We start from the raw sequence: 20,881 nt of genomic DNA, 5'->3' as shown, positions 1-20,881 counted from the left end.
ATAAAGGAAATACTTATGCCATAGCATTGCAAAAATGTAAATTTATCAAGCATAAAAACAACAAATACAACATGAAGTAAAACATAAAATCATGTGGGCTACACTCTCTTAAGTTGGCTTAGGAGGGCACAGTAGGCTAAACCCACTGACCTCAGACAGGGACAACACATGATTGAAGGTAAAAAAAAAAATGTTGCATTTGTAAATTTGCCTACACAATAACAGCTGAGACAGAGATAGGAAGAGAAATGCAAAGTTGGCAGGGAAAGTGCACAAAGTCATTATCTAATGTTCACACTATGCTATGAGAGTTGCCTACAGCTAGCCTATTTAATAACTAATAGAGATTATATCAACTTGATTCTGCTGCATTCAATGTACTGTGGCGTTTGCAGATTTAGGCCATGAATACAAGCTTCAGATGTGTGTAATTTACTTAAGCAAATAAACACAAGATAGCCTACTTTATTTTTTGTTCCAGAGCACTGTGCATGTACGTCATTGCGTATGATACGTCTGCGTTATGTAAATCTGGTTCAAAAGAATTCCCGGGAAATCTGAGTTTCCTGGGGAAACTGCATCCTCTCATCGCAGCTTCCTGGCTGGCCTGGAACCATTTTTCTATCGGCCGGAGAGGACCTCCCCGCCATTATATCCGTTGCATCTTCCTTATTTAGGGAGCTATGGGCAAATAACGACAGCCGAAAACCTCCATAAGATATCGAAGTAGCGATATCATTGATTATTTTGTTCGGAGTCGCGGTGGATGTTTGGTAAAACGCCCCAAAATTGGCGGAGGGACAAAGGGGCAGTCGAGCCCGGAGGAAGATGAGAAGGGGTGTTGCCCCGGTCCCACTGCCAGTAATCGTTTCAGTGGTGGGGGACTTCTCCGAAGGTAAACACGCGGCTTTATCGACGTTATCCGAGTGCTGCCCCACCGCTGCCCACGTCCTCAGCCCTCCGTCCCACCCGGGTCACACCGTGAATGACAGTTTCTCTGAGCGGTACGCTACCCCCATCGGACCGTCAACAAACGAGACGGGACAGAGATCTGAACTCGGCGGAACCCAGGTAATAGCCAACTGGAAGTGGGAAGTGGAATGCGGATTATGTTAGCCAGACTGGCTGCTAACTGCTAACTCGACTGCTAACGTTTCATGTCAGCTGGGTTAATCATGAGTTGTTTACATTTCGAATTTAATGTGAACCACGGAACACTGGGGAACGAGGCTTCTCTGCCAGCCTAGGTTACTGCCAGCCCTCAATCAGAATTTTGAATGTTCAAACTTTATTGAGCCCCGAGGGGGAGTCATGCAACATAACTTGCTCACAGGAAGGGAAGAATATAAACAGGACATTAAGCATAGGAAGCATAGTTACAAAGTCACTCCATTAAAATATTAACAATTACAATGATACTATTTGTGTACTGTTCTTGCTAGTGAGATGTACCTACATTAGGATGATGTAATGAGTACTATGGAGGCTGCCCTTCAACTGGAGGACCTGGTTCAAAAGTGTGCCCTGTTGAAGTGTCCTTCAGCGGGACACTGAGTGAATACCTACCAGGTTAATCAAGTGGGATTCTTATGTTCTGCAAATGAGATTGGAGAGACATTTGAATAACTGTTTACTGCTGGCTGTTGGTCTCTATTGAGTTCTGTATTTTCTTTGTCTCAGGCGAAGAGAAAGCTGGAGCTGGACGACGGCGACCATCGGTCCATTCAGGATGTCGGCAGAACCTCCGGAGCCAAGAGGGCCGCACCATCTCTCCCTGACTGGGAAACCAAGAGTAAGGCTTTTGGCCCGTTCCTTTATTGCAAACAAACCGGGATGTGGCGGTTGAATGACGTCACATCCGTTTTGTTAGCGTTCCATTTGCAGAAAACCGGGAGCTGGGAAGTTCACTGTTGAATTGCGTCACATCCGTTTAAACGAGTCGGAGCCGGTCGCTAGCCAGGCTAGCCAACGTTAGCAATAACAGTTGATAACGTGGCATTTTGCACATACAAACACTGCAGCAACATGTCCACACAGATAGAAGTTAGACAGTGCTGTTTGTACAGCTGATTTAATGAGACACTAGTCTCGCTGGCCAGCCTCCTCTCCCTTCCGTCCGAGGAGTCTGGCGCCGCAGGTCTCCACTGGGATAAACCCTCCCCTGCTCTACTCTGCTCTCCCATTTGAGTGACTGTTTCGGTGGCAGCCGGTGGCTCCGACCATGTCAATCAGAGCGGCTTCCGCTCCCTCCTCCCTGTGTGTCGCTGTAAATAGTGCCCTGCCGGCCGCCTCAGTGAAAACAACAACGCTAACTAGCTAGCAAGCTAACGGCAGAAACATACACGCTAGCTCGTTGCTACACGCTGAAAACGGCAAGTTGGATTGTTTGAAACTATTTTCCAAGGGCACTGCCGCTAAGCGCCACCCATCGCAATCCCACTGTGGAGACCTGCGGCGCCAGACTCCTCGGACGGAAGGGAGAGGAGGCTGGCCAGCGAGACTGAGACACAAACAAGACAGAAGTGCTAATCCGTATTTACTACGATTTTAACTACTGTTGATGCGCGGAGCAGCCATCTTGGATTTTTGAGGTCAGGGCTGCTGAGGCTCCTACGCGTTTGGGAGAGAAAATACGAGCACCGGTGACGTCACCGTTCGAGCTCATGACCTTTGAACCATCAGATTCCCAGTTATAAAGGAATGCCCCATTTGCGCTGGGAAAATTTTCTGATTTAGTTTGTCATCGGTGCTCACGTTTTCACATGCGGTCCATTTTTACAACAGCGAACGGGAAGTCCAAGCAATCTGAGCAACCCTCTGTGATGAAGCATCCTCAGATCTCCTCACTCTGAAGTCCACCTGGCACTTTGCTGTTAGTTGCATCATTCATGTTATAAACAACATTTGGTTTCAATTCATTTGCGGGGTTTACTCGCATAGACAAAATGAAAGCAGAAGTTGTGTGGCATTGGCAGTAAACTTGTTTAAAATCTATTTGAGCTTAACTATTTCCTCTCACAAGCCTTTGTAAGCATACCCTGTAATTTTCAATCAACATTGTTGATGGGAAATAAGTCCGCAGTGACTGAAATTGCCATACAGCTAGAGTTAGTATAGAGTCAGATTTAGCCTGACTGAATCCAGCCCTGGGCTCATTTCTGCCCTCTGATTTTGGACTGTGAATATTATTAGAACAAGAAGTGCCGGTTGATACACAACAACAACCACTATAAGAAACTGAGTCCTGAAGGAAGATGGATGCTTTGAATAGAACGTGGAGTGGGATGTTTTCACAGCAGAAGATCAAGAAAGATGGTGTCCTCTGTAGCAAGGACAAAGCAGAAGCAAATACAAGAGCCCAGCTTTATTGCTGGTGTTTTTAAAATGGCAAACCCCCATCCCTCCATGTTGGTGAGCTTGGGCTGCAGCGTGTACTCAGTACTTCAGTTTGAGGCACAGTCACATACAATAGCAGCAGAACAATGATGTCAAATGTTGGAAAGATGTGGTCTTTGATGAAGTGGACAAACTTGGCTAGCACTGCCACTGCACAGTGCACCCCTCCAACATGGTTGCTGCAGAGGACTGAACTGAACACACTCTACCAGGGTTAGACTGGTTATTGTACTCTGTCACGTCATGACCTTGCAGGCACTCACACAGACGCTTTACATAATGCGCTGTACACTGGCCTCGGAAAGACAAGTATTCAGACCACTTGGCTTTTTCCACACTGTTGTGTTTTAGAGACTTTTAAATGGGTGGTTGTTGTTTTTGTCTCCATGCAATAACCCATAATAACAAAGCGAAAACACACTTTGATATTTGAGCAAATGTCGACAAGAAACCCAACCCCATTTATTAACTCATTGAGTGCCAGCCACTTTTGGAGAACGGACGCTCCCAGTGCCAGAGTTTCAGAGCGTTTTCAGTGATTTCTCGAGGCCCACAGAATATTGTGTGATATTACTATGTAAACACCGAACACGCACAAAGAACGATGAGACTCTCTTCTATCATCTGCAAAAAAAAGTTTATTGATATCATTTTCCGTTCTTTAGTTATCAGCCGGAGAAGATGGGTTGATTTCAGCAAAAACACACGTTTCAATTTAGAATCTGAGATATTCAGCCTTTTGTGAAAGGAAGCATTTCAAGCACACCATTGACTCTGAAGCTAATATTTTCTGATGTAATGACACCTCAAAAATAATTTCCTTCAATAAAACAGTGAAAACAAAGGAATTCTGTTTGGCCAAATAATATTTTTTAGATGCAACCAGCAGCGCTGGCCCCTGCGTGCGCAGACCCTACACCTTCTTGCTGGTCTTGATTTACTGCTGGTGGGCATCAGATTATTCTAGCTTGTTTGCCTGTCTCTGTGCATCGAGCCTGCTGCCTGGGTCTGTGTTTACTGTTTACTGTATGCTGTAGTGCCCTGCGTGCCCCACCCCCCTCCTCCTCCTCCTCCGTGGGAGTGTCTCTGGGGCTCGGCTGCGAGTGCGTTTGCTCTGCGTTTGCTCTGCACTGAAAAGTGCGCTGCACCCCGCTTTTTCACAGCCTGTTGCCGGCTCCCAGCTGAGAATAATGTAACTTTTCAGAAAGACGCTGGTGTCGGCAACTAAATCATATGGAGGGGCTATCGCAGCGGAGACGGAGGGGCTCAATTGTGGCAGCAGATTGACTGCTGTTCACAGGCACAGCTAACGTTATGCTTCATGCATATCGATGCGATTTCCGTTTCCACATGACTTCTCTCTTTTTTCCTCGCCTTTCTCTAATCTGGAGAGCACTGTCGCCACCTAATGGGTCCCTAAAATAGCTTTTACACATTCAACATCCACCATACTTTCACAGGAGATGGATCTGGCTTTGATCCACGTCCCACCGTCAAAAAACGCAATTGACGAACATACTCGTCCTTGGCACTCTACGTTACTAAACGAATTGACGAACATACTCGTCCTTGGCACTCAATGAGTTAATTATTATGACCATTTATTTGTCACTCTCGATGTTACCACTGTAACAACCTTCTTGATGGGCTATTCCATCTTGTAAACTGTCTGGCAGCCAGTTTTGTTTTGTTCCGTTTGTGTGACCCTTGAGGGTGTGTTTTTTTTGTCTTGTATGTTCTTTCGTTACATTTACCACTGTAAGATTGAAAACTAAAAAGAAAAAAAAATGGGGGATGTTTTGAAGGAATCCTAAAATAATATCCCACCCCCCCCCCCCCCACCAATTCTGCAGTGCCCAAGTCCCTGCCGGATCCGTTACAACATCCCCGCTACGAGGCCTCCCTGACCCTGCTGACCCAGAGGTTCGCAGCGCTGCTGGCCCGCTCCCCTGACGGGCTGAACCTGCTCCTGGCTGCCCAGATGCTCAACATCCAAAAGAGACGCATCTATGACATCGTCAATGTCCTGGAGGGGATCAATCTCATCAAGAAGAAGTCCAAGGGTATCGTCCGCTGGCTGTAAGTAGCTCTGTGTCTGTGTGTGTGTGTGTGTGTGTGTGTGTGTATATACTTAACATTACCCTTTTTGAAAGGCTCTAGTGGACTCACTTTTAAAGCTCGAGTGAGAAGACCATCCTAAGGCATCTAATGTTACCAACCACATCATGCTGACTTGTCGGGAAATAATGCCCCAAAGTTGGGCTAAATTTTGGCGAGGGAAAAACGGGCATGGCCATTTTCAAAGGGGTCCCTTGACCTCTCACCTCAACATGATGAGAATGGGTTCCATCGGTGCAAACCCCTTCACAGACATGCCCACTCGAATCCCATGTCGTTTTTGACATAATGTAAATAAATAAATGTAATTTGTCACAACCTTTATTTTCATCTCTTTGTTCCATCTTGGTGCAAAATTTAAATCACTATAGACACTTTGGCTGTCAAATCGTGGCTGTCAACCCCCGACTTAAGCACACGTTCTCCAGCCTTTGCCACCTTGGCCTAAAAAAAAAAAAACTCAGGGAAAACCCTGCATGAGGATCATCATTAGTTTGAGCTAATCTCCTACATATGAGTGCAGGTATGTTTTGAGTGAAGTTGTTACGATGTTAAGCCTCTACTGTGTGTGTGTGTGTGTGTGTGTGTGTGTGTGTGTGTGTGTGTGTGTGGGGGGGGACAGGGGCTGTCGGGCTCAGCCGAATGCGGCTACGGCGGCCAGTGATGAAGAGTTGCAGGACAAGGAGAGGATCCTGGACGAGCTGATCGAAAGCTGTACGGATCAGATTCACCAGATGTCTGTGGACCAACACAGTCTGAGATATCCTTTTTCTTTATTTACCTTTGATTTGACCCTATAAGTACCGAATGGTGTCTGTCAGGTTGGGGACACCAACTACACAACCTTTAGGCAGATTATAGCCAAAATGTCATCTAGTTTGGGGCTTTCACAACGGATGATTGGTGCAAGTGTGTCTGTCTCACATTCGTTTTCATTCCGTGTTGTAGAGCTCATATCTTTGCCGGATTTAGTGGTGGGTTTATTTGTTTCAGGGTATCCGCGGGGTCTTGAAAAGTCTTGAAAGTTGGGAATTCAATTTAGGGAAAATCAAGACCCTTGAAAAGTAGGCTATTGAAAAGTCTTAGGTGGATTTCAAATTCAAGACCCTTTAAATGTGTTATTTTTTCGATGTGAATAGATGTGTTTTCATGACGTTCATTTACGCTGAGTAAAAAATAATGTGCGTGCTTTTAAAATAAATAATGTAACGTTACATGCATGTGACAGTGTGTCCGTGTGGGTGTGTCGTGGGCGTCCCCCCCTCCTCTCCTTCACTCATTCAGTGCTTGCTTCAACACAACAAACATGGCTGCTGTGAGCGCATGCGGTCTTGTCCGGGCTAGAGGGCGAAATATGGAGTTATTTTGCTTACGTTGCGTGGCTGACAGGGATGGACACACTAGTCACTACATAGCCCGTCTGTAAACAATGTTTAAAAGTGCGAAGGGAGCTGACCAAACGCCGACAAACATAGCGACTTCAAAGAGCAACAGGTAGCAAATGTGATCGATAACAAAATTACACTCCCTCAAATAAGTCGTCAAATGATTTTTATTTTGTGACGGCAAACATTTTTCACCGTCAGTTTGACGAGGACACGTGCTCAGTACGAGCGACCCTCTGCCAAGTAACGTTATTGCGTCATGACGCTGTTTATTTAATAGGGTGATCTGGTTGTAAGAATAAAACATTTATATCAGAAAGACGTTGAAAGCAGTGATCGATAATCAATGAAATCTAATCTTTTTCTGTAAATTGCATCATTGGGAGGTTGATGGCACTCAATATTACGGGTGGGCAATATATCGATTATATATCAATATTGTGATATGAGACTGTATATGGCAAGGGTGTCCAACCCTTTTTGAATGGGGGCCAGATTTGATCATGTGAAAATACCTGGGGGTAGCTCTCAAGAGTGCACTAGATTGATCCTCAGGGAAACACTGTTGTGTGCATGTGTGAGTGAGTGAGCGAGCATGTTATTGTTATAAATATACTTTATATATTTTTTTAAGTTTAAATAAACCTTGCCTTTGGGTTAGTCACTCAATTTATTCTCTTGAGCTTGATTCCTTCCCGGCCTATCTGAATTCTGTTGTATTGATACAGTGCATAGAAGTTATGGCAAACTAACATCGTTTAGTTTTGCAATCTCAAACTCAAAATGTATAGTAAGTGTTAGTTAAAGGTGTGTCGCTGATGTAATCGGTCACAGCTCGAAGTGGCGATGGGGCCTTGAAATGTATTGGAAGGGTCTTGAAAAAGTCTTGAATTTAACCTCAGGATTGCTGCATATACCCTGTGTTTAATGGCTCTCCATTAGTTGGTACCTAGGTAGCAACTAGTCTTCCTGGGGTCCACAATGTGGAACCACTTTCTGTGCTTTTCCTTCACCTTGTGACTCACTTATGCCTATTTGACGTATGAAGATGTCAAGCAGATCCCCAGCTTGAAAGAGCAGACGGTGATCGTGATCAAGGCTCCTGCAGAGACTCAACTGGAGGTGCCGCACCTAGAGGAGGTAAAACACCCAATATATTGATCATGTGGTGGTTCCACCTAGAGGAGGTAAAACACCCAACATATTGATCATGTGGTGGTTCCACCTAGAGGAGGTAAAACACCCAACATATTGATCATGTGGTGGTTCCACCTAGAGGAGGTAAAACACCCAATATATTGATCATGTGGTGGTTCCACCTAGAGGAGGTAAAACACCCAATATATTGATCATGTGGTGGTTCCACCTAGAGGAGGTAAAACATTGATCATGTGGTGGTTCCACCTAGAGGAGGTAAAACACCCAACATATTGATCATGTGGTGGTTCCACCTAGAGGAGGTAAAACACCCAACATATTGATCATGTGGTGGTTCCACCTAGAGGAGGTAAAACACCCAATATATTGATCATGTGGTGGTTCCACCTAGAGGAGGTAAAACACCCAACATATTGATCATGTGGTGGTTCCACCTAGAGGAGGTAAAACACCCAACATATTGATCATGTGGTGGTTCCACCCAGAGGAGGTAAAACACCCAACATATTGATCATGTGGTGGTTCCACCTAGAGGAGGTAAAACACCCAACATATTGATCATGTGGTGGTTCCACCTAGAGGAGGTAAAACACCCAACATATTGATCATGTGGTGGTTCCACCCAGAGGAGGTAAAACACCCAACATATTGATCATGTGGTGGTTCCACCCAGAGGAGGTAAAACACCCAACATATTGATCATGTGGTGGTTCCACCTAGAGGAGGTAAAACACCCAACATATTGATCATGTGGTGGTTCCACCTAGAGGAGGTAAAACACCCAACATATTGATCATGTGGTGGTTCCACCTAGAGGAGGTAAAACACCCAACATATTGATCATGTGGTGGTTCCACCCAGAGGAGGTAAAACACCCAACATATTGATCATGTGGTGGTTCCACCCAGAGGAGGTAAAACACCCAACATATTGATCATGTGGTGGTTCCACCCAGAGGAGGTAAAACACCTAACATATTGATCATGTGGTGGTTCCACCTAGAGGAGGTAAAACACAGAACATATTGATCATGTGGTGGTCCACCCAGAGGAGGTAAAACACCTAACATATTGATCATGTGGTGGTTCCACCTAGAGGAGGTAAAACACCTAACATATTGATCATGTGGTGGTTCCACCCAGAGGAGGTAAAACACCTAACATATTGATCATGTGGTGGTTCCACCTAGAGGAGGTAAAACACCCAACATATTGATCATGTGGTGGTTCCACCCAGAGGAGGTAAAACACCTAACATATTGATCATGTGGTGGTTCCACCTAGAGGAGGTAAAACACCCAATATATTGATCATGTGGTGGTTCCACCCAGAGGAGGTAAAACACCCAACATATTGATCATGTGGTGGTTCCACCTAGAGGAGGTAAAACACCTAACATATTGATCATGTGGTGGTTCCACCTAGAGGAGGTAAAACACCCAACATATTGATCATGTGGTGGTTCCACCTAGAGGAGGTAAAACACCCAATATATTGATCATGTGGTGGTTCCACCTAGAGGAGGTAAAACACCCAATATATTGATCATGTGGTGGTTCCATCTAGAGGAGGTAAAACACCTAACATATTGATCATGTGGTGGTTCCACCTAGAGGAGGTAAAACACCCAACATATTGATCATGTGGTGGTTCCACCTAGAGGAGGTAAAACACCCAACATATTGATCATGTGGTGGTTCCACCTAGAGGAGGTAAAACACCCAATATATTGATCATGTGGTGGTTCCACCTAGAGGAGGTAAAACACCCAATATATTGATCATGTGGTGGTTCCACCTAGAGGAGGTAAAACACCCAATATATTGATCATGTGGTGGTTCCACCTAGAGGAGGTAAAACACCTAACATATTGATCATGTGGTGGTTCCACCTAGAGGAGGTAAAACACAGAACATATTGATCATGTGGTGGTTCCACCTAGAGGAGGTAAAACACCCAATATATTGATCATGTGGTGGTTCCACCTAGAGGAGGTAAAACACCCAACATATTGATCATGTGGTGGTTCCACCCAGAGGAGGTAAAACACAGAACATATTGATCATGTGGTGGTTCCACCCAGAGGAGGTAAAACACCTAACATATTGATCATGTGGTGGTTCCACCCAGAGGAGGTAAAACACCCAACATGTTGATCATGTGGTGGTTCCACCCAGAGGAGGTAAAACACCCAACATATTGATCATGTGGTGGTTCCACCTAGAGGAGGTAAAACACCCAATATATTGATCATGTGGTGGTTCCACCCAGAGGAGGTAAAACACCCAACATATTGATAATTTGGTGGTTCCACCCAGAGGAGGTAAAACACGGAACATATTGATCATGTGGTGGTTCCACCTAGAGGAGGTAAAACACCTAACATATTGATCATGTGGTGGTTCCACCCAGAGGAGGTAAAACACCCAACATATTGATCATGTGGTGGTTCCACCCAGAGGAGGTAAAACACCCAACATATTGATCATGTGGTGGTTCCACCCAGAGGAGGTAAAACACCCAACATATTGATCATGTGGTGGTTCCACCCAGAGGAGGTAAAACACCCAACATATTGATCATGTGGTGGTTCCACCCAGAGGAGGTAAAACACCCAACATATTGATCATGTGGTGGTTCCACCTAGAGGAGGTAAAACACCCAACATATTGATCATGTGGTGGTTCCACCCAGAGGAGGTAAAACACCCAATATATTGATCATGTGGTGGTTCCACCTAGAGGAGGTAAAACACCTAACATATTGATCATGTGGTGGTTCCACCTAGAGGAGGTAAAACACCCAACATATTGATCATGTGGTGGTTCCACCCAGAGGAGGTAAAACACCCAATATATTGATCATGTGGTGGTTCCACCCAGAGGAGGTAAAACACCTAACATATTGATCATGTGGTGGTTCCACCCAGAGGAGGTAAAACACCCAACATGTTGATCATGTGGTGGTTCCACCCAGAGGAGGTAAAACACCCAACATATTGATCATGTGGTGGTTCCACCTAGAGGAGGTAAAACACCCAATATATTGATCATGTGGTGGTTCCACCCAGAGGAGGTAAAACACCCAACATATTGATAATTTGGTGGTTCCACCCAGAGGAGGTAAAACACGGAACATATTGATCATGTGGTGGTTCCACCTAGAAGAGGTAAAACACCTAACATATTGATCATGTGGTGGTTCCACCCAGAGGAGGTAAAACACCCAACATATTGATCATGTGGTGGTTCCACCCAGAGGAGGTAAAACACCCAACATATTGATCATGTGGTGGTTCCACCCAGAGGAGGTAAAACACCCAACATATTGATCATGTGGTGGTTCCACCCAGAGGAGGTAAAACACCCAACATATTGATCATGTGGTGGTTCCACCCAGAGGAGGTAAAACACCCAACATATTGATCATGTGGTGGTTCCACCTAGAGGAGGTAAAACACCCAACATATTGATCATGTGGTGGTTCCACCCAGAGGAGGTAAAACACCCAATATATTGATCATGTGGTGGTTCCACCTAGAGGAGGTAAAACACCCAATATATTGATCATGTGGTGGTTCCACCTAGAGGAGGTAAAACACCTAACATATTGATCATGTGGTGGTTCCACCTAGAGGAGGTAAAACACCCAACATATTGATCATGTGGTGGTTCCACCTAGAGGAGGTAAAACACCCAATATATTGATCATTTGGTGGTTCCACCCAGAGGTCAAAACACACAATATATTGATCATTTGGTGGTTCCACCCAGAGGTCAAAACACTATACTATTCAGTCCAGGGCTCAAAAGTGCAACCATTTGAGGCACAAATGCAGCCAAAAATTCCAGATAAAGAGTCAACATGAGTGTGTTGGCACTCCCGGACTGAATTACCCCTAGTTTTCAGTTTGTTTTGACCAGAGAGTTGTGCTTTTCTATAATAGACTAAGTTTTAGATGTGGTGTTTAGACCACAAAGACCATGGAAGCAATGTCAACAACTGATTGTAAATGGATGTTGGTTTACCCTTTTGTAAACTATTAGTTTCTATCCAGATATGGAAAACGTAGATCAGAATATCAAATTTCATGGACCTACATTTTTGCTTTTGGAGCACTAATGCTCCCAAGTAAAAGTGAATTACCACTTCAACCTGCTTCGAGTACCAGATTATTAGGACACTGCCCACTGAGTTAGAGAGAAATGAGTCTTTGAAGAATTGTTGATCACTGGGTAAGTATAGTCCCTCAATATATATCTATCCCTAATTGAGACCACTCGTGTCTCAGCGGTGAGGTGATTCAGAGGGTGTAAAATGTGAGCACTGTCTCCATCTGTCCCATGTCCAGATAATGCAGGTCCACCTCATCAGCACCCAGGGGCCCATTCAGGCGTTCCTCTGCACGGAAGACCCTGTCCCTGAAGAGGCAACAAACGTCGTTATCGCCAAGGGTTACCACGAAAACGGGAACAGCCCGGTCCCCACTTGCTCTTCGTCTTCCTTCGTCGAGATGTCTTCCCAAGGTGAGCCTCGTGTCTGAGGATCCCATGGCTCTTCTCAGACCAAGTCCTTGTTCCATCACGTACCAATATGATCCAATATGAGCCTACTCATCTAGGGGTTGTTGCAGGAACCCCCTTACTTACTAAGCCGAACTACTGCACCTCCTAATGTGATTACAGGAGAACCAGAAACACAAAGGGCAGACAATGAACAAAACAAAGCGGCATCAAAAAATCGGGAGTGAATGGAAGCAGGATTTTAAAGACCCTGGAAACCCAAATCCACACAACCTTCTAACTATGTAATTTAGGGTCTTTATGTGCATAATAGTAAACATCTAAAAAGTTGTAAACATACATTGGTTTCAATCCAAATCCTAATATGGAAATATGCAATAATATCATAATGCAAAATAGTGTATCTAGTTGCGTGGGTCCAGACGTTGTATGTAAAGAAAATAAATCTGATCTTCCAAAATGATCATTATACCACTTGTATATGTTTTTCATAATTAACACGACCACTGCTCCCATCCATCATACTGGATGTGGACCACACTGAGTGGCACATAAGATTTTTGCTGAAAGACCAATATCAAAATATTGTATATATCGGCAAACCAATCATAGGTCTAACCCTACTTTAGCTCGTTGTCAAGCTTGTTTTGGGTTTTCCTGCCGACATCGATCACGTCTTTTCTTTTCGTTCCGTTCCCCTTGTCTCCTTTTCCGTTCCTTTTCCAGACGGTGCTAACTGCTCTTCCGGCAATACCGATTTCTCCAGCGCGCTGTCTGGGCTAACACGACGCTCACAACCGGTCACCGTCTCCCCTGTCCCCGCCTCCCTCACCTCTCTCCAGCCGTCCTCTGAAGACCAACAGACGTTTCTCCCCCTCACCCCGCCTCTGGCCCGCTCTCTCAGAGGGGAGGACTATCTCCTGAGTCTCAGCGAGGACGACGGCATCACTGACCTCTTCTCCTCGGTTGACCTGGACCAACTGCCCCTAGGCATGTCCCTCTGAACTGTCCTCTCCCTGCACGACTGCGGGCTGCCATTTTGGAAATTCGGCCATTTTGGCGGACACGTTTTTTTTGGTGTTTTTTGTTGTTGTTGCACAAACAGGATATCGAGGGCAAAATATACAAGGGAAAAAAGCGCTGGATTGACTTTTGGGCTCATAATGTGGAGTTTGTGGACCCTAGAGAATGTGACTGGGACTTGGGTGTGGAAAAGGTGTTGTTACCCAAAAGCAGCTTCCTGGAGGGCAATCTGAAAAGCCATGTCCTCTATTTCCAAAGAGCAAGAGAGAGATGGTCTTCTTGTGTCTTCTCTCCTGTATTCTGGACAGGCATGATGTCAAACCAAAAGCATCCTTTCTTAGCTGCAAGCGTTACGTCCGGGATTCATACTCGGGGGATCCAGTGTGCTCATCCCGAGTCCAGGCCTTGCTGTCCCCATTGCAGGACTCACGCGTGACCCGACAGTGTTGCGAGCCTGCGCTGTCGTCTGTCGCGCTCCCGAGGATTATAACACTCGCCTGGAGTTCTGGATTCTGATCCAGCTCTCCTTGATCTTCCACACAAAATTATGAGACTTGAATACATAACATACGACTTACTTGTGCATAACATTTGTGAAAGGGAAACGGTACAGTGGGTGAGTGGTTCTTCACGCTGCTTAATAATGATTCATAATTGTGGATTTTTGCTCGCACATTGTTTTGTGTGCCGACATTCAGGATATGACTGTTGAATTATGTGCCTCCTGACCAAGAGTCCGTCTCTCATGACGCGCTGGTGGAGACGCTGAGAAGCCTGCCTATGTTGGTGTTGGTTCCCAACCCAAGTCAAATTGGTCAACTATTAATCAGTCTCTGTATGAACCCAGTTTAGGCTTCATAGTTTCCTCAGGGCCCTAGTAGCTTTTACTTGAAGTGAAATTGTGTGTCTGAAGAGTTGGTTCACTTCCTTCATTGGTTGGCAGTTTGTTTACATCTTGTCTTTTTTGGATTCCTGGATTGTTGGCAATGTGTTGTCTAAAAAATTGCGAGGATACTTCTGGTTACCGTTCAACTCTGTTCCCAGTTTTCTCACAGGAATCTGTGTAAGGACCCATCTGTGATGCTGTCAAATCATGTATGATGCTGCAGGATGGGTAACGTTCAGATGTGTGTGTAAGGGCATGGGGATCTCAGTAGGCATCTCCCATGCTTCTGGAAGATCACCGGGCATTTTGTGTGATGATAATATGGAGTGACCTGCTCTGAAACACTGAGCTTGCATTTGTTTGCATTTGTTGCATTGTTTTTGTCCGGGGCTTGAGTTGAGAGTTACACTCATGTACCTTGAGCTGTTACTGTTTTGTGGGATTAGGAGATGTTTGAATTATGAGTGAAAAACTGAAAGAAAAACAAAATGTGTGTGGTAATAAAGTTTTCCAGCATTGTATTTTCACGCGCTGTCTGGGTGAGATTTCTATATAAAAAGTATTCTGACTTGTCTTAGTATTTAATAAAGAAGAACTTGCAACCTGACCCATCTGGGCACAGATTGACTCTGGGACAGACAGCCGATATATTAGGGTTTCCAGTGTAGAGCGGACGTCCACATCAACACTTCTGCTTTAGTTGTTCACAGTCTGACAACATCTCGTATGCAGTTATCTGTTTCTACGAGGGATCAGCCGAGCAGCGTTTTGGTGAACAAACCGCGTCACTGGGTGGAAACGGCAATGGGGACCCTATGGAGCGTGAGCTTTGAGTGTCTGACTCTAGCCGGCTGACCCTGTTTACATTTTAAAAACTGCGACAGTTCACACAACTTTAACACGACATGCATATATTATACATCAAACTCTTGAGCTAATTCTGCTCTCACTCAGAATGTAAAAATAGAAGCGATGTGATGTATAGTTTTTGAGATATTAAGCGTTTGTTTGGCACAATTCATACTAGTTAACTGAAATGTCATCTGGACCTAAAACACCTACAAAAAGCATTGATCAATCAACTCCAATTATTCCATTCTGCATCTGGCTGTAAACAATGGGTTTCCAGATGACGGCTGCTGGAAGCTCCAAATGTTTCCAGAGAGTCAGGTTCTGTATTTGATCTGGTCTGATGCAGTTTCGTTAGGTCAGACTCAGGAGGAATTTATTACAGTATCTTAAAACATAAGCATCATCATGATATAAATTTACAAAACATGAATCTGCTTCTTTCTAGTCTACATAACAACTACCCTAAATGTTACAGTGACTTTGTGCAGTTCAGTGTGGACTATTCTTGCGCAATATACATGTGGACACTAGGAGGCAGTGTGATCCCACAGAACCACTGACTTGCAGTCACAGGGTGGTGCTGATGGTGTTTTGAAACTGTGAAAGTGTCACCCATCCCTTTCTGCAAATTGGCTTTTGTGAATGAGCATCTGGCCTAAATTATGATTTTAAAGAATTACATATATAGATAAAAACATCATAGTTGCCTGAACACAAGGTAGCTCCCATATGGCAGCCACACCAAACTGCCACTGAAGACATTTTAGGATCAAATTGATGGGTGGTGGGTAAAGAGAGTTGGAAAAGGCCTTTTAAGCACGCCAAGGACGCAGCGTCTTGCTCAATGACACTTCAGCCACATATGTGCTTTCTTCAACGGCTTCAACGTGGGCCCTCCAGGAGGTGAAGTCAAATCACTGTAAGCCCAAGATACTCTCCGATGTGAAATCTGATTTGTTTTTCAAGGACTGGAAGATCAGCTCATCCTTTTTAACACGCTTTTAGAAAAGGCAAAACTGAAAGCCACATGGAAGTGCCTGCTTGTGCTTTCATCAACCTTATCGACAACTGCCTGTTTAACTGCCTGTTAAACATCGACGCTGTTGGAAGTGTAACACGACTTGAAGTCTCAACAGCTCGGTGACATTGGATTCTTCTGGAAGCGCCCCTGCCGGGAAATTGAACTCCGGTCTCCAAAATTGACGGTCTGCAATCTAGCTCCCTGCGGCCGCACTTCCACACCCCACGTCACTAAAAGCACCTGGGTTTGACTGAAGAAGACGGCCCTCTAGCCTGGACCTGATAAGCGTCTCCTCAGGCGAACTACAGGGCAGCCATCTAAGGACAGCGCCCTGTTTTTTGATGCGATGTTAAAGACATTTGTTGCTTAGCTACTGTCAAAGTCGGCATGCAAAAACACCTTGGACCAAAAGTAAAGAACATTGTGAACGTGTGCCGTGACCTGAGTGGGCATACCTTTTGCTTTCCTTGTACTCGTGCACTTATACTTCCTATTCCTATACAGCCCTCTTGTGTATAGGCTCTATCCAGCCCCTCTGCCTGCTTCTCTTTGTCTGAGCCACAGCACCTTTCAAAAACACCCTCAACATGATGATGTAATCCGGCAGGAGGCTGCAGCATCCAAACCCGTCCGTAGATGGCAGTGTTGAACCTCGGAACGCCCCCCCCCACAAACGAACCCTTTTAACCCAGTTCCCCACAAACACTGGCACGCCACACACACACACACACACACACACACACACACACACACACACACACTTAAGTTCATGGAAAGTCACTGGATCACTGCTATTGATTCATGTGTGTCATTCCTGTTGTGTTTTTTTGGCCCCACCTTCTGTGCCAGGAAGACTTGATTTGCACATGAAAAAAAAGAGAAGAAAAGACAAACAAAGTGAATATTGAATGGGGTCATATTGAATTAGGCCTGACGTCAGCGCCCCCTCCTGTCTCAGGAGGGTTTAAGTTAAGGATCAGTCAATATAGCTGTCAATCAACCGATCAATCGCTCGATGGAGTTTCATTTTTAGAGTGCTTCTCCTTGTCACCTGCAAACGAATGGCGCGGGCCGGGCACAGCGGTTGAAACCTCAGAACCCAATAAGTGGATCGCTGCTGGACTTAATGGGAGAGATGGGACTAAAGTCACCACCGCTAACGCTCATCCCTCCACGGTTTTGGGAGCGCCTCGGAGCGATCCGCACAAACTTATGCGTTCGATCGCTTTGCCCAGCAGAGTCTCTCGTTCGCTCTACATTCTCTCTCGACAACCTACTCGCCTCCTGCGCTGCCTTCTCTGCAGCCAGCCAGGCGCTCGTTTTGCCTGCCGTACTGCACCGAGGCAGGGAGAGCGAATGGAAAGGAGATAGCGGGTTAAAGAGGGAACATGAAAGCAGGCGAGAGAGAGAGAGAGTGTGTGTGTGTGTACTATTTGACTCTCATTGGCTGCCGAGAGCGTGCCGTCTTTTTGCGTGGCGCGCGGCTCAGCCAATCCGTTGCCTCTGTAACATTTTGGGTTTTATGAATGAAAGTGTGAGTAGTGAGAGAGCGCGGGACAGGAGTCATTTGATTCATCAGTTGTGGCTCATAGTGTGTGTGGAGTGCGCCGAAGAGACGGGGGCACTAGTTCACTGTGCAGTGGAACTGTGGTGGCTTCTGCCAGGAGGATACAGAGAGTGATGCACAAAAACTTTAGTGTCTTTGACAGATAGTTCACTACAAAGTTAGGTATACTAACTATACTGTATTAGTCAGCATTTCTTTTGTACACTCCAAAAGACCTCTGACCCCTCTGAAGTGAACCAAACTCAAACCTCCTCAGTAGGTGGTCCGTTTGGTTCACTTCAAGTCCCTGTTGTGGTTCACCTCACCTGTGCAGTGTGAACACAAAGCGTTCCAGGTTCACTTATCTCTCTCATCGTTGGCTCTTTGCTCGTAACAACTTCAGTGTATCGCCTGAGTTCTACCTCTTATACCTATGTACCTAAACTCTTATTTGTTGTTTACTGATAGGCCTAATGTTGAAGTAAGGCAACTCTGTGTTGCTAACAGAACTTAACTGGTTAATTGGTTTACATTTTACATTATAATGTAGCAATAAAGTATGTTACCACAAGGTTTTGAAAGATGTCTCTTTTATCCAGTACATACAATACAATATAGTACAACAAGACAACAAGTAGTATACAACCATATTGTTCCAAGTGAAAGCTACCCATAATCCAAAGCAGTACAGGTCTGAGCTCCAGTGGAACTACGTATAGTGTGACAGAAAGAACTCGGGGCCCCCATCAGAGCTGAAGTGGACCAGAAAGACAACTGAGAAGGGAGTCCTCTTTCAAATCAACTCACAACACAAAAATAACCTAGTCCCTTTTCTATTGGTCCACTTTTTGATCCAGTTTACGATAACTGGAGTTTGTTTTGTTTATATGTGCAAACACCCTTACTCAAGTCACAGTGCTTTCACGAGAAAATTGTGGTCTAGGTTAAGTTATGTAAATACTCCATAAAATGACTAAAATTAACAAAGTTTTACCGTAGCACTCGGGGGTCAAGTGCTTCGATACGATAGAGAGAATATTTTGTTCCAAGTAAAAGTCACTTCACTTAAAATGCCCAGGTGTGTGGTTTGGTTTCAGAGGAAAATGCTCTCCATCGGAAATTATGTTCCATTATGCTTCAATATATCTCCCACTCAAAACGTGTATTGCTTTATTACACAGGTTGACGTGCTCTGAACAGATGGATGATGTCATCATGGGTCATGTCAGGCTAAGGTTTGTGTTGATCTTGTATCAGTTAAGTGTTTTATCTTGTATCAGATAAGTTACAGTATCGGTTCAGTTGCAGTACCAGTTATGGGAGACTAACTCTACATGTGACTTGTTTTAAAGCAGACTTTCATGCCTAAAAATAAAACTTGCTTAATTAAAGGAACACTTTAATTTTCAACCAGCTTTGTATCATTGCAACATCAGTAGTACATCAGAAAACTGTAAACAGTTTTGAAGTCATTCATTTAGTTTGACAGTTATTGAGAGTTGATTTAAGGTAGGTTGTGAAACTGTAAACAGTTTTGAAGTCATTCATTTAGTTTGACAGTTATTGAGAGTTGATTTAAGGTAGGTTGTGAAACTGTAAACAGTTTTGAAGTCATTAATTTAGTTTGACAGTTATTGAGAGTTGATTTGAGGTAGGTTGTGGACCAGTGATGTCATTCATGCACAAATGACATCACTGGTCCACAACTGAAGAGTAGGGCCGAAGTAGAAATCTACTCAAGTGGGCATCCGGGCCCGGTAGTGCAGCAGTAGATTCCCTGCCTACCAACACGAGGGTCACAGGTTTGAGCCCCCGTGTTACCTCCAGCTTCGTCAGGCGTCCATACAGGCACAATTGGCCGTGTCTGAGGGAAGTCAGATTAGGGGTATGTGTCCTGGTCACTGCATTAGCGCCTCCTCTGGTCGGCCGGAGTGCCTGTCCGGGGGGGGGGAGGGGGAACTGGGGCGAATAGCGTGATCCTCCCACGCGTTACGTCCTGCCGGTGAAACTCCTCGGTGTCAGGTGAAAAGGAGAGGCTGGCGACTGCACACGTGTCGGAGGAAGCGTGTGCTCGTCTACGACTCTCCCCAGATGGTTCAGAGGGGGTGGAGCGACGCCTGGGACGGCAGAGGGAATTGGCCAAGTACAATTGGGGAGAAATCGAGCGGGGGGGGAAATCCATAAAAATAAAACTTGATCTAAAAAAGAGTAATCTACTTGATTACGTATAGCAGAAGCTGTAACTAGTTACCTTCCATCTGTGTAGATGGTTGAGAGAGGGGGGGGTCGAGCGTTCAATACACGGGTCCTGTCAGCAGGAATCCATACTGTAGGTGGGTGTATGGATCGGGCATTAGAGAAAGTGTTTTTCTTCCGTCACGTTGTCTTTAGGGGCTCGTCTGTACAAAGGTCTGACCTCTTCACAGGAGGCTCTGCCTGCCTCTGGATACATCCTCTGTCAAGTGTTAATAGACTCAGCCCAGACCTCCATCTCTGGAGCCAAGGCGTGCGACACCGCTCCAGATGATGTAGGAGTGGCCTGGATCGTGCACGCGACACACACACACACACACACACACACACACACACAGCTGGGTCCTGGCTTTGGTAATGTTGGAGCGGTTGTAATTCTTAACGTCTGCCTCCCTCTTGTTCTCTGGTTTGAGGTTTGTATTTTTCCTCTCTTGAACCCGGCTGCGTGGTGGTGTGGCTGTATATAATGCTTCAGTTGTGATGACAGCCCTCGTGACCTGTTGTGACCCCTTCACTCTCTTTAGTTCCACTTCGGGAACGTCGGGTATTTTTGCATAGACGAAAGTCGACGTGAGCCCGAGCCCCGTAGGCCCGTACCCTGTAGCCAATGGAGACAAAGACAGCCAGTTGTCATTTGCATGCGATTTGCATCGGATACCCCCCCCCCCCCCCCCCCCGCGCGACTGTTTGCAATGTCAGGAGGCCAAATTAACCAGTGTTC

At 45.3% G+C, this 20,881-nt stretch overlaps 1 protein-coding gene across 1 annotated transcript; it reads left to right on the top strand.

Annotated features, from left to right (window-relative positions):
• The first annotated feature begins 709 nt into the window (after positions 1 to 709).
• On the top strand, positions 710 to 14,978 carry e2f3 (E2F transcription factor 3). Its single transcript, XM_083646888.1, has 7 exons — positions 710 to 1,071; positions 1,681 to 1,792; positions 5,250 to 5,475; positions 6,137 to 6,274; positions 7,925 to 8,039; positions 12,408 to 12,582; positions 13,306 to 14,978. The coding sequence occupies exons 1-7, from the start codon at positions 829 to 831 to the stop codon at positions 13,581 to 13,583; spliced, it is 1,287 nt and encodes a 428-aa protein (XP_083503014.1). The 5' UTR covers positions 710 to 828; the 3' UTR covers positions 13,584 to 14,978.
• Positions 14,979 to 20,881: the final 5,903 nt, after the last annotated feature.

The sequence above is a fragment of the Poromitra crassiceps genome (genome assembly GCF_964638095.1).
Source record: "Poromitra crassiceps genome assembly, chromosome: 11".
NCBI lineage: Eukaryota > Metazoa > Chordata > Actinopteri > Beryciformes > Melamphaidae > Poromitra > Poromitra crassiceps.
The sequence above is the reverse complement of the archived record's forward strand: the minus strand, read 5'-3'. Positions and strand labels throughout refer to the sequence as shown.